The following is a 14,615-nucleotide window of genomic DNA, read 5'->3' as shown; positions in this document are numbered from 1 at the left end:
AATTAGGGATGTGGCAGCTGTCATTGAATTCACCAGCTTTATCCTACTGAGCAATTAAGTTGTTAGGCTGCTGTTTGGGCTTCTTGCTCTGCTCCTGACCTCAAGCACTTGGGGACTTAGTGCCAGCTCCCTCCAACTGCCCCATGCATGCTCATGCTTCCCAATTTCTGGCAGTGTTGGAAAATCACACAACCACTGACGAGTGCTGGAGACATTTCCACAAACCATCACAGCTGCTAGGTCCTGGCAGCATTACTAACCTCTTCTATAAACATTAGGAGTAAACCATTTAGGTCTTCTTGTTAATTTACTCCTATACCTGTGAAATGATGAAAGGAACAGAAGGATATCTTTTTCTCCTTTCCTCCTCATCTGCTGGGTAAGGACGTTCATTTTCCCTCAGGGCTGCTCCTTCCCGAGGTGCTGTGAGCAGTGCCTGCAGAAGTTGTTACCCATGTCCATCTAGCAGCTTCTCAGTTTTGCCTTTGGCACCTCATCATGCTATAACAGCCTTGGTTAGGCACTGGCTGGGGAAAAGGAGGGAAATATCCATGTTGGGTGCAAAGGAGACATGGGGCAGGGCATCTTATGCAGACTTGGCTTTGGGTTTCAACCAACAACAAAGATAACTGGGGAAGGAACAAATCCTGTGGAGCTGTATCAAACAGTTGTCCCAGAAAGATGTCTGCCATTGCAAGAGGTTTTTTTAATAATTCAGTGGTTTCCAATTCTTGACAAGGGCTATCTTATAAATAGAATGCTAAGAAAAGTATGACCAAGAGAGTTGGAAATTACGGAATTAAGACGTTACTTGGGAAAAGAAAGGATTAATGCCCTGGCTAATCTAAGCATAACTAGAAAATGTGGTTTTCATCATTCTGTACAATAGGATGTTGTTCAACACATCCTCCTGTAACTAATAAGGGTAGAACTAATATGAAAAATAATACACCCCTGGAAAAAGGATTATCGTAGCAGCAGAAGGAGTGATTTCTATAATCGATGTAAAATAGGTAAAGCCCTGAGTGTCACACCTAGAATATTGGTTAGTAACGCTGAGCAAGGAGTGAGTTTATAATGGACAGGGTCTGGCTTGAGGTTCATTTGCAGTGAAGGGAATAAAGCCATTTTATGTTCCTGATACTTGCAACACACATTAACACTTTGAAATAGAAAAATAGATATATTTATAGATGTGCATTACAATGCAGTGTTTTTACTCTTCCTCACATTTATTTTGTGTATGTTACTCTATAAACATTTGTATCTATAGAAAAAAATCCATACATTATATTATATATCCCTATATAATATATTTACACACACGTGGATGTGCCATTATTGCCATTGGGATGTAGAGATACATCAGAAGCCACTGCTTGGAGGCAGTTTAGATGCCAGGGACAATGTCAGACCCTACCTGTGAGCAGGGGCAGAGCAGTATTTGAAAGAAGGGTTGAACTTCATGAACTGCCTGAAGTGTCCCCACATCCCAATAATAGGAGGAATTTGCTGCTAGGGCCAGGGGCAGGATAGATACAGATGACTTGTTGGGGGTTTCTTTTTCCCCTCTTTTTTCTAGCATTAATTCCTTAATACACTTCCAATCTATTCCCTTCTCTGGCTTCCCAGGGACTGTAGCATCCCAGTGAGAGCCAGGCCTCTCCCACGAGCAGTGGGTACCTGCCTAAAGGAGCAGGGGAGATGCTATCAGGGGCAGCACCTCTGGCTGGGAGATGAGCAGAGCAGAGGTGTGTGCACTGAGTCTGCAATAGCCCTTCTCCTTCCCTCTCGCTCTATCTGAAGTCTGTTGTATATTTGTTACTTCACGGCTCCTCGTCCTTAGATTAGATTTCTCCTTTCTCATTACCAACCTTAATAGACCCTTCAGACCTCATTCCAGCCCCAGATATTATCTGACCCGTATAATTAATTAATTATAGCCCAAATATTATAGATTATTAAAAATAGCATAACTAATAGTGTAATATCTCAAGCTGTCGACTTTAATAGTCAACATTGTCTTGGTCTCTCTTATCAGGCTGGGACACCCGGTGAGAATATTGATTTCTGGTAATTTTAACCATCATCTGCCATCCTGATGGGTAATTGTCAGATTTTCACCAGAGTCAGAGCTCATTTGAAATCGTTAAACCGTCGGCAAGGCTCACAGTTGATCGTAATGTTTCCTTTTTCTCCCCCTTCAATATGTTTTAGCAACAGAGAGGAAAATAAATAGAAAGAGAAAGAGAGAGCTGCGTGTGTGCCGGCCATCTGATTTCTCTTTTATTTTATTTTTCCCTTTACATGTACGGCCCCCACGATACAGAGGGGCTGTGCGTGCCCCCTCCACCACTGCTTCTCCCCCTTTTTCAATTTTCCCTTAGAAAGAGTAGTAGTAGCAATAATAACATTAACAATACTAATGATAATCGAGCCGCTTGTCCTTGCAGCGCCTGTGGGTCCCCGGTGTTGCAGCTCCCGGCTCGGGAGGTGGGGGCAGGATCGGGGGCGCTCCCCCAGCCAGGAAAGGCACCTCCATCCTCGGCTGCTTCCCACGCGTGTCTCGGCCGTGCCAGGGGCTGGAGCCGCGGGAATGGGAGCTGGGGCTGCCCAAGAACCGGGGGACATCCCCGCTCGTCCCCCTCCCTGCCCCGCATCCCAGCGGGCGGCCCGGGGATGCTCCCGGCGGTACCCGCAGCCTCCTGCCAGCAAAGGATCGGCTTTGGCGAGGTGTGTGCAACAGCCCCTGCAGAGCCGATCCCAGCCGCGATAAGCGACAACAAGGCACTTTATTAGTATTTTATATAAACTCCCGGCTGCTGGGAGATAAGCGCCCAAATTGGGAGGCTGGGGGCGGGGAGGAGCGGCTGGTTAAACGGGGATCCACCGGGCTGAGGCTTGAAGGGCGAGCAGGGACCGTGAATGTCCTGCCCCTCTCTCTGTCCCCGCGGTGACACTCGGGGGCATCGCCCCCTCCGCCCCCCTCCAGCAGCGCCCATCCTCAGCGCCCCCGGGGCTGCCCCCGGGCTGCCGCGGAGCAGGGAGGGAGCCGAGAGAGGAAGAGAACTGTTTAATAGATCCTCCGAGGATTCCCCTAGAGCATTATTTAAACTTCTAATTATGATTCATGTGTGTGATAATATTAATTTAATAATCAAGGAGCTGTGCAGGAAGCATTAACCTCAATTAAGCTCATTACTACTCTAACCTGGAATCCCCAGGGCTTTTAAATCTTCTACTATGAGGACCTGACACCGCATTGATAGAGGGCGAGATCTGCTTCAGAATCTTTTTTTCTCCCTAAATCATTTGCCTTCGTGGCTAGAGTTAATTAATTCCCTGATATTAGCTCGGGGCTGTGTGTGGATGGATCCCCACTTTCCCGAGGAAAGATGGGCATCCCGAGGTGACCGCTGGTCCTCGGTTCTGCCCTGCACGGGGAGACACCCGGGGGGCACAAAATCAGGATGAGACCAAGAGCCACGTGTGAGGCTCAGGGGCTGATCCCGCGCCTGTTTGCGGCCCCTGAAGCAAAGGCAGTAGTATATAATAGTAGTCGTAATAATAATAATAATAATAATAATAATAATAATAATAATAATAATAATAATAATAATAATAATAATAATAATAATACGAGAATAACCCGTTCAAAGCAAGATGGATCACGGAGCACGATTGCATATAGAAACAATATGGGCTAATCCAGAAGTCCAAGGAGTCCGAGGGAGGTCCTGGCCCCCCCAGCCGGGCAGGCACGGCCGTGGGAAGCCCCCCGCCCGCGGGACCCCGCTGCACGGGGGCGGAGGGACGCGGAGCATCCGCGCCTGCTGCAGCCGCCAGAGCGACCTTCTCGGCGCACTGAGGGCTGCTAAATTGTTTTACCGCGGCGATAAATGCCCTTAATTACCCGAAGCTCCAGACCCCAAGGGATGGCTGGAGAACAGTCAAAAAAAAAAAAAAAAAAAAAAGGTTGTTCGTTGATCTGGAGGTCGCTGAAATATAATTTGATAATAAGTACTAACTAATAAAGCTAAAACCAGGGGGCACCCCGCAACCCGCAGAGTGCCCGGCCTGGTGTCAAGGGTGACCGGGCACCAAGGACAGCAGGGACAGAGCCCTCAGCGGGGTCTCACCTGCCCTGCCGTGCCCCAACCGAGGCATCGGTCCCGTCCTCAAGCGCGACTCCCCGGGGACACACGGGGCTCGGGGTGACCGAGGGGCTGGCGGCTCCCGGGAGATGCTCTGGCCACCGGTGCCTTCAGGCTCTGGAAATATCACCTCCCCGCAGGTATAATTCAGCCTAACTACAGAGATAACCATCGCTGCGGCGGGGAGGCTCGTAAAAACGCGAGGGTGTTCCGTGTGATTCCCGATTTATTTCGGAGAAGGAAAGGTTTCCGTGGGAGCTTTCCTCAGCAGGGCAAGGGATCACGGCCCAAAATGGGCGGACCTGGCTCTGCACGGCGCCGGTGCCGCCTGTCTGGGGGTGCCCTGGCAGCCCCTCACCCCCAGCACCCTCTGAGCTGGTCCCGCAGGCAGCATCGCTCGGACGGGTGACTCAGGAGAGGCTGTTGCTCGTCCATCCTGCGAGGAAAATGGAAAGAGAGGAAGATGGGACCGGTCACCCGGCCCGACCACTGGCGAGATATTACATGTCACAACTCATCTAGGGCCCCATAATCAGCGCTAACTTTCTGGTGAACAAATAACCAGAGATGGCAGATGGATGGAGATTGCACAAATGAGGCTCTAATTGACAATCAATTGTGATTAGGAGCAATAGAACATCTTTATAACACTCGCTTTAAAGCGCGGACAAACAAAAGCGCCGGGCGGGCCGGGGGTCCCGGGGCTGGCAGTGCCTGCCCAGCATCGCTGCGCACCCCCCCGACTCCCGGACGGGGGATTTGGGTTTGCCGGTGCCAGGGGGCACCTGAGAGCCATCGGGGAGAGCCATCGGGTCCTCGGTTCGGGGGTGCTCCCCAGGGATGTGGGTATTCTGCTCCCAGCACCCAGCACTAACCCGGGAATTTGTGCTGATGTGGCCGCTCTGGGTTCCGCTCGCCTGGGAACAGTCCCTGCCCGGGCACAGGAGTCAATTACAATGTGGAATTTTTTTTTTTTTCCTAAGAGGCATTGACCTAAGGAATAAAATAAAATTCTTACCACCGCTGCCCCCAAATAACCGCATTCTCTCCCCACTTCTCCCCTCCTCCTCCACAAAAAAAAAAAAAAAAAAAAAAAAAAAAAGGTACAAATAGTAGAAATTCAGTCGAATGCGACAGCGAATCTGATACAGCCGAGTCACTGGCATCTACCTAAACCACCGCCTATTTTTCATAAATAATATCCCAGCGCTGCGGGCAGGATGTGTGAGGAAAATTTATCCGAAAGAAAAGATGGGACCAGAGGCACGGCCGGAGGAGGAAGGAAAGAGGAGTTGTTTACAAACAAACAAACAAACCAACAAACCCCAGGGTGGGGGTTCGTGTGAGAGTGTGCACACGCAGATTAAAACTTCGCTCTCGCTGTGTGTTCGTAGCAGCCCCGTCGGTGAGGTCAGGACAAGGGGGAGAGGTAATTACCCACACATGATCGGAGATTATACATACCATTTCAAGCCAGGAGGTGATTTATAATTTAAAGATAAAGCATAATAAAGTCATAAAAGAGAAAGGACACTGTTGTGGTGTCTGATTAAAATCTAAGGGCTGGTGTATAATATATGAGCGGGGGCTGTTGTGGGCTCCGGCTCAGCGGGACTCCCCTGGGCCCAGCCCGCTGATGGACTAATCATGTCCGAGACCTACCAAAATTACAAGCTGATTGTTTTACCCATTATTTCTCCCAACTTTTAATTTCTGCTTTCTAAAGGATCATTGCCCGCGGTAATTGCAAAGGACCTGTCCTTGTATGTGTCACCAGCCTCAAAGACAAAAAAAAATCTAATTTTCCTTTTATGCTTTCTCTATTTTCCTACCGCCCCCCCCCTTTTTTTTTTTTTTTTTTTTTTTTTTTTTTTTTTTTTTTCCTGGCAGCTAATTCAAACTGAGTAGCGACTGGAGCGTCCAAAACAAGAATGAAATTGATATGATCAAAGAACACACAGCTATACACGAGAGGGAAGGAAATTAGGTAGGGGGTGGGAAAATATGTTGTATAATTCACTGACAATTTTATTCCTGTGTCTTAATTTTCTACAATTAAAACCGTTTATAATAAGAGAGTATTTTTCGAAAATGGAACTTAGGTCTGGTTATACCACCAGTCCTTGCATGGGAAGAAAAAGACCCTTTCTCCCAGCTACTCAGGATTTATTTATCGTCGTGTTTTGTCTTGTGCGTTTAAACGTATTAATTTTCTTCTGGCACTTTCCTGGCACTTACATTTGAGATTTAATTTTAATTAATTAGCTAAGGAGGAGAAAGAAGCGTGTGAGGGTGTGTGCGTCCGCGGACACAAGCTTCGCTCCAACTGCTAAACCTCCGTCCATAATTTTCTCCTTTTGTTCTAATTTAATAAACCCAGCAGGGAAGGGAAACAGGTGCTGGGGGCTGACACCTCTGAGCCCACACACACACACACACACACACACACACACACAATCCCCCTTTTGATCATCTAACTCCACTATTAGGGGTGGAAGACCTTAAGTTCCCATTTTCCGTATATAATATCTTCTTTATATTGATCCCGCAATTATTTAAAAGAAAGCGTCATCTCCTCCCACTTCTCCAAATAAGGCTATTTAGATGCTTTCCAGATGAGTGGAGGTGTGCTGAAACAGAGCTGACAGCCAAGTATATCACAGCCAACACCATCCTTCATTCGCTCTCTCCCTCTCTGCCCCCCTCCCCCCGGCACACACTTTCAACGTGTCTCTCTTCCAGTGATGAAGATTACAGACTATTATGGGCAAGGGATTAATTTGTAGCCAATTACAATCCAGTGCTAAATATGAATGCATAAATAAGATACAGCCTTGCCTCCGTGTGTGTGAGCGAGAGAGAAGGAGGGGGGGCAGGAGCGCCTGGGCAGCCTGGCGAGGATGATGAGAAGGAAGAAGGAGCAGCTGAGTGGAGGCTCCGAGCCGAGCATCACTTCGTGACTCCCTGCATCCCGCGGAGGCTCCCGGCGGCTGGACCCAGCGCAGCCCCGGGGAGCTGAAGGCAGCGACTCGTCCTGAGCCGGAGCGGAGCCGGGGAGGAGTTTCCACATCAACTTCGCCGGAGGAAGGAGGGGGGAGAGCAAGAGGGGAGGGCAGGGGGGAGAAGTTGCAACCGAGAGGGGCTCTGCAAAGAGTCATGAATGTGAGCAGAGACAAGGTCGGCGACATCTCCATCCCGGCAGCGGCAGCAGCGGCGGTGACAGCCCCCGCGGCCGCCATCGGCGGGGAGCCCCGCGGCTGCCACGGGGAAGGGATGGACGGCCGCGGGGAGCAGCGGCTCTCGGCCGGCGGAGAGCTGCCGCTCTACTGCCCCGCCAACCGGGACAGGCAAGGAGACGGCCAGAGCAACACCCCCGGACAAGAGGGGGCAGTGGCCGCGCTGCCCGTGGTGCACAGAACCACCTCCTTCTCCGTGCTCGACATCCTGGACCCTAACAAGTTCAACAGCAAGCGGCGGCAGTGCGCGGGCTTGTACAAATCGGCGGGGACCGACTTCGCGCTGGGGGCGGAGGATAAGCCCGAGGACTCAGGGACGGAGCTGGCCGAGCAAAAGGCTCTCGCCGAAGATTTCGACGCGTGTAAGAAGTCCGCAGAGCTGATCAGTAAGTAGGTCTGGGGGCTCGGGGCTGCCCCGAGTTCCCGGCGGGGTCTCGCATGTCTGACATCTCCTCCTTCCCCCGCCGGTGCCTCGGGAGCCGGGGCGCTGCAGCCGGTTCCAGGGAAGGACGAACGCGCCCCGCGCTGCTGCTGCTGGATGGAGAGAGGCGGGATACTGAGGCAGGCGATGCAAGGGGGGAGCCGGGCATCCTCCCGGGACAGGCCGGGGGTGGTGGCGGGTCCCGGCGCTCGGCACCGGCCGCGCTCCGCTCCCCGCACCGCCGGGAGCTCTGCGGGACACCCGGAGCTGTTCGAGGATCAACCCCAGGGATGCCGGCCTGGCTGGGCTGGGGAGGAACCCCACCATCCTCCTCCTCCTCCTCCTCCTCCTCGGGACAGTCACGCTCCCTGTGAGCTCCGGCTCAGGCAAACTTGGAAGCGGCTCCTCCGGCCTCGGAGGGTCGGAGTCCCGGCCCCGAGGGTGCAAAAACTCTCCCTTGGTACCCCCAGCTCCCCTGGGCCCCCCCAGGCGTTGGTGACTTTGTGTCTCCTCTCCCCAGCCCCGGACCCCTCTCCCGTCCTCCCCCCGCCGCTGCCGCCCGTTGCTCTGGGCGACAGATTCAATTTTCTCTCTCCCCTTGGCTTTTTTAGGACAAATCAGACTAATTGTGACAAAATGCTGGTTATCTCTGGAAAAACAATTAAATTCCTTCGATTACATTTAAGGTAAAATGTGCTTAGCAGCGTAAAGAGGCTGGATAATGGGGAAAATCGCCCCAGAGTGGCATGTAGGACTGCTTGGATCGATATCCTATTATCGAATTGTGCATATCTCTTTCAAGCACCTTGCAAACTCTTCCCTAACATCTAAATTATAGGGTCAAAATTCGGATAATTACTCGATTAAAACCTATTACACTTATTAGGGCTCGCTATTGATCGGGAATTGCATTCGACCCAAGCTCTAGATTGCTTTTTCTTTCTGGGTCCGACTAGCCCAACTTTCTCACCTCTAAACACCGAGACTCTGGGGATCGTGGAGGGTTTCCGGCAAAAGGCTTTCGTGGAAAATATCTATAGTTATTCCGTGTCTAGAGAGGGGAAAGAAGAGGCAGCAAGCTACAGAGGATAAACTTCTCGGTTTAGGAAAAATAGTTTCTCTATGTCTAGGGGGAGAGAGGACTCGGAGGTTTCCAACCCCGCCATAGCGGGACTTTATCAAGTAAAATTAGGCAGAGAAAGAGGTCTGGAATCTGCTTCAGCCTGAGCCATGACGCATTTTTCATCTGTAAAGCAAAAGCAGGAATGGGTCACTAATAGAATTCAAAAGAGATTTTTAAAAGCAGTGCGGAGCTGGAGTAATTGTTCCTCTAAACTCATCTGACTTCAGTCATATTAAATAGATCTGGGCGATCAGAAAGACTGACGAGGTTAACCTATCGCTAATCTCACACTTTTATCTCCAGACAAGGAGAGAAATGTAACTCCATCTCTTCTCTCAAAATAAATATGCTTGGAGGCATCACGCCGCGGTGCGCTTCGCCCGCTGACAAGTTCCCCAGGCACTCCACAGATGGAATCCTTCGGTCACATCGCCTTAATGTTATGGCAGTGGCCAGAAATAGATATGGGACTGCTCGAAAATCACAACATTTAATTATTCTCTTTCCCCATCGTAATTAATATTAGTTCAAGTGGTGGCTTAATCTAAGAGAAGTGTTCTGAAAAGTAGCTCTGTCTAGAAAAGTACCAACTCCTCCGAAAAATGCAAAGGATTTCTGGCCAAAAGAGAGTAAAAACAGCGCTCGTCAATTACCGCTCGTAAAACTATTTTAATGTTAAAAATAACAGTTTAAACTCTCCATTAAATTACCATTTAACCCATTAAAAAAAAAAAAACACAAAAAAAAACCCCCAAAAAAAACCAAAACCGCAAAACAAACCAAAAAACCAACAAGCCTGGCGTCCATCTCCGCCGCCAATTCTATTCGCGGTACAATTTTTTGTCTTAAAAAATTTTAGTTGACCAACGGCTGGGATTCCCTAGACGGGAAATTAAACTTGGAAGCTGCCAGCTGCAGGTTCCCGGTCCGTCCCTGTGTGGGTGCTGCGGCTGCTCTCAGCCCCCGAGTCTGCCCGGCAGGCGCAGCCACTCGCACTTTTTATAAACCGTTGCTGTAAAAAATTACGCCCCGCAATTTCTAGCAGGTCCTACAGGTTGCAGGACGCTTGTCTGCACTCACTGGGTCGGGCTGGGAAAAAAGCGACCCGGTTCTCTTCTGTTCGGCGGCAATCGCCGTCGTTTTCCATGCTCTGACCTGAACAGAAAGCTGGAAAGGGTTCTTAATGAACCCTGAGTTATTAAGGGATATTTTCGAAGTGACAAGGACAACAATACTCTGCCCTTATTTCTTCTACTCAACCAGCCATATCTGAAATCAGCGCGTTAAACAAAACACTCTTCTAAAACCACCCCTAATTTTACATGCGGGCATTTGGGTGTCCGGCGTGAGGATACGGAGCAAATTTGAGGTGTGTTCAGGTTTGGGGACGATTAAAAACATCTAAAATGTGGATGGGATAAGGGTGACAGACCAGCGATTCATTTCCTATTTGCGTGTCTCGGTTAACCAAGTTAAAGGAGTTCTCGATTAGGGGTTCCCGGAGCTACAGCCCCGTTGCAGAAGTGAGAGTAGGGAAGTTTAGGACTGTCTGAAAGCACCGGGAAAAAGGACGGCACTGACGGGCCTCTGCCCGACCCGTGGAGAAGGATTCGCCTCTCGCTCCCCCGAAGGAGCCCGGGCCCGGCCAGGATGAGGAGGAGCCGATTCTCCGGAAAACGCGATTTGCTTTCGGGCTTCATAATGACGGAATCGTCAGCAGAAGTCCAATAGCCTTAAATATCGGCTAATTACCCTGTTCTCCGATGGAGACCCGTTAATTGGAGCGTAATATAAACCCAAATAAATTAAATGACCGTTAACTAGTTTGTACATTGCACAAAATGAGTTTAATTAAGTTTGTATCTGCTCTGCTAATCAATACAAGTATTTACTCCACTTTAATACTTCCATCTCGGGAAGTGACAAGAGGTCAAACCAGACGCAGGAAGGGTTAAAAATGCCAGAGCAAAACCCAGCAAATCGCCCATCGATTCGGAGATTTCCGTCACTAAAATTGTTAGAGGCTCTTTGACATCCCTGCTGCCCGATCCCCAGGCACGGCTGGCTCGGCCCGGGCAGGGGCTTCTCCCCGGCCTCTCCTCTTCCCTGCCAGCTGCCCGCTGCCCCTCCGGGCACCCCGGGGATGCTCGCCCTGCTGCCTCCCCAAAGGCCTTTCCAGCCGTCGGGTGTTTGGCGGGCGCTGGGGCCGTGGGAAGGGGGGTACATCCCCTATCCCGGCCGCGTCCCGGTACCGGCTCTTGCCGGAGGTGGGTGGCTCGGAAGGGGCAGCGCTGGCACAGCTCCCCCGGCCTGGACAGCCCCTTCCCGGCCCCAGAGCTGCAGGTCCGACCCCCATCTGCCCAGCTTCTGACCAGCTTCTGCCCAGCTCCTCGTCCCCCGCGCACCCCTGGCTCAGGGCGGCCGGAGCATCCCCGCACCCGAGGGGCCCGGACCGGCCGCATCCCCACGGCGGGCGGAGGGGCCGAGGGGCCGGGAGGGGCAGTCCTGTCCCAAGAGCAGCGGGGACACCGGGTGGGCGAACCCCCAGGGCGGACGGGTTCTCCCGGGTTCTCCCGGGTTCTCCCGGGCTCTCCCGGCCGCCCTCGCCTCGGGGGCCGCACCGGCGGGGCTGAGGGCGGGCGGGGCGGGCGCCGGGCCGGGCAGCGAGCCCTAACAGCGGCTGTCGCTTGTCCGCAGAGGACGGGGAGCTCTACAAGACCGAGGAGTGCGACCTGGACTACAGCAGCCGGCCGAGCCGCAGCCCCGACAGCGAGCTGCCGGACGACGAGGAGCTGTGCAGCGAGGAGAGCGGCAGCACCAGCGGCAGCAGCGGCAGCTCCGGCCCCGCGGCGGCCGGAGAGCCCGAGCCGGGCCCGCTTCGAGCCGAGGCGGCCGAGGCGGGGGTGGTCCCGGCCCCGGCGCCCCCTCCGCCGCCCCCGCCGGCGCCTCCCGTCGGGGCGCAGCCCGGCCCGCAGGCCAAGCCCAAGAGGAAGCGGACGGGCTCGGACTCCAAGTCGGGCAAGCCCCGGCGGGCGCGGACAGCCTTCACCTACGAGCAGCTGGTGGCGCTGGAAAACAAGTTCAAATCCACGCGGTACCTGTCGGTGTGCGAGCGCCTCAACCTGGCGCTGTCCCTCAGCCTGACCGAGACGCAGGTGAAGATCTGGTTCCAGAACCGGCGCACCAAGTGGAAGAAGCAGAACCCGGGCGCCGACACCAGCGCGCCCACGGGCGGCGGCGGCGGCGGCGGGGCGGGGGCCGGGCTGGGGGGCGCGGCGCTGCCGGGGGGGCTCAGCCCCCTCAGCCACTCGCCGCCCATGGGCACCCCGCTCTCCATGCACGGCCCCGGCAGCTACGCCGGGCACCCGGCCGGAGGGCTGGTCTGCGCTGCCCAGCTGCCCTTCCTGCCCAGCCCCGCCGTCCTCTCGCCCTTCGTCCTGGGCTCCCAGACTTACGGCGCTCCGGCTTTCTACACCCCGCACCTATAAGCCCGACGCTCCTTCCTGCTTCTCCTCCTCGCTCCCGGCTCCTTCCCGCTGTGCCCGCCGCCCCTCCGAGGATCGCCCGGCCGGGCCCTGAGGGTCGCTCACCGCACGGAGCCCCCAACCCCGCAGCCGAGAGGTGAAACCAAGAACCGAGAGCAGCGACACCGGGGGAAAGGGGAGCCCCGCGTTCCTGCGACCCACCCCGGGGGTGAAAAGAGCGGCCAGAGGCTCCCGGGACCCCGCGGGAGGCTCCCCCGCCCTCGGGCCTTTCTACGCCCCTTTTTGTACGCGATGTGTTCGGACTGCGCTGCTGAGGGAAGGAGGAGGAGTAACCTCCCTCCCCCGTGTACATACAAGTAGATGTAAATCATCGTTACCTGTATTTTTATTTTCACCGTCCCTCGTTGCTATGTGGGTTTAATTAATTTAATAATAATTATTAATATTATTTGCCTTTGTTTTTATTCTAGTCTGGCCACTAGCGAAAGACTTTAAAAGAAAAGGAAAAAAAAAAAAAAGATTATGTACCCATTTGACTCTCAGGGTAAAACGGAGAACTATCGGTCCTGTCCCTCGACATTGCAGAAGCTGACGCGCCGCTCCCTTGCCGTGAGCTCACGGTGACGAGGGACATTTTGTACAAACGTCACTGTCCATCCACCCCCGAGCGGGGCCGGGGGTCCCGCCCGGGACGGGGCGGCCAGGGCGGCTCCTGGGGTGCAGGGCTGGTTTTTTACGTTAAACATTTCTGTATATTTCTGGTTGTTACAAAATTTAAAAAAAAGTTTTAACTTTATAATTAATGTATAAGACGAGGGAGTAAGAGCAAGAGGTGATAAAGAGAGCACTTTGTTTGCTAAACACTTTAAATCAATAAATAAACTCTAAAGAAACGGCGCTTTCCGTGGTGGCGAGTCCCTGGTTTTCGGGTGAATCTTTGAAAGTCAAGTTTCCTCTGGAAAACGCCTGCCTCATGAGACGCATGGAGGGATGTCTTGCATCATCCTTTTTCTTTTCGTTTACTCTGAGAGAGTATTTCTAATACGCAAATAAACTTTATTCTTCTTGTACGAGGGAGGGTATTTCCCTTCTTAGTTTCCTTGTTTGCATTTTCTTAATTGGCTTTGCCGATTTGCGCAATATTACAAACAAAATAAATATCATATATAGAGGGAATCCGACATCTCTGCCTTGTTTCCCTCAATGGGAAGTCCGATATTTTGGATTTATGTAAATTTAATAAATCGGCTCCTTCATTCAGATTGCACAACTTTAAAAATAAAATAACCTTTTCATCGCCGCTCCTTTGATTACTTTTAAATTCGTATCAAAGTTGGTCTTTTATCATACTTATTTTTTACTTTCAAAGAAAAAGTCTATAAGCTCCGTGAGCACCCGGAGGTGGCTCTGCCGGCCCAGCAGCCCCCAGCCCGCTGCCGCAGGAACGCTGGTGCCCCGTTCCCCTTCTCCCTGCGTGACTCCAGAGCTCACGCTGGGGAAGAGCTTTCATTTTCCACTAATTTTTGGTGTGGTTTTTTTTGTTTTATTTTCTTTTTTTTTTAATTTTTTTTTTTTCCTAGGGGGCAATTCTAAGAAACCGGTATTTTCCGGAGGAGTTTTTGGGTAGCAGAGCATCCTCCTCCTCTCGGCACCCGCCTCCGCATCGCTGCCCGGGGGGGTGCCGGGGTGTCCGGGCTTGGCTCCCCGCTCAGCTCCTTTCCCCTGCTCCCTCCCGGTGCCCTCAGCCTGGCTCCCGTCTGGGATTGTGCACGGCCGGGCGCTCCGGAGCTTCATCCCGCTCCCTCTAGAATGGAATCAAATGTTTCAGCCTTCCCGTGGAAGCAAAACCTGCCGCGACCGCCGGCGTTGGAGCCCGCAGGGTCTGTGGCTCCTGCTGAGGGTGGGTGCGGGCTCCAGCAGCCTGCGGGAGCCGCGGGGAGGATGCGGGATGCTCCAGGTGATGCGGGATGCTCCAGGTGATGCGGGATGCTCCGGGTGATGCGGGATGCTCCAGGTGATACGGGATGCTCCAGGTGATGCGGGATGCTCCGGGTTCTCACTTCCCCGCGTGCACCAGGAGTCTCTGACCAGACTCATTTGTATTGGTGAAAATAAGATCTTTTAAGATGAAAGGAGTTCTGAAGTAAATTTCCAGGGAAAAACATGACAAGCAGCAACATTTGGAGTACTGCTGTG

The 14,615-nt window shown here is 52.6% G+C and overlaps 1 protein-coding gene across 1 annotated transcript; it reads left to right on the top strand.

The window, feature by feature from the left end:
- The first annotated feature begins 7,427 nt into the window (after nucleotides 1-7,427).
- NKX1-1 (NK1 homeobox 1) lies at nucleotides 7,428-13,380 on the top strand. The gene is made up of 2 exons (XM_072927791.1): nucleotides 7,428-7,776; nucleotides 11,632-13,380. Exons 1-2 carry the CDS (start codon nucleotides 7,428-7,430, stop codon nucleotides 12,420-12,422), a joined length of 1,140 nt encoding a protein of 379 aa, XP_072783892.1. The 3' UTR covers nucleotides 12,423-13,380.
- Nucleotides 13,381-14,615: the final 1,235 nt, after the last annotated feature.

Source organism: Taeniopygia guttata, chromosome 4 (assembly GCF_048771995.1).
Source record: "Taeniopygia guttata chromosome 4, bTaeGut7.mat, whole genome shotgun sequence".
NCBI lineage: Eukaryota > Metazoa > Chordata > Aves > Passeriformes > Estrildidae > Taeniopygia > Taeniopygia guttata.
The sequence above is the reverse complement of the archived record's forward strand: the minus strand, read 5'-3'. Positions and strand labels throughout refer to the sequence as shown.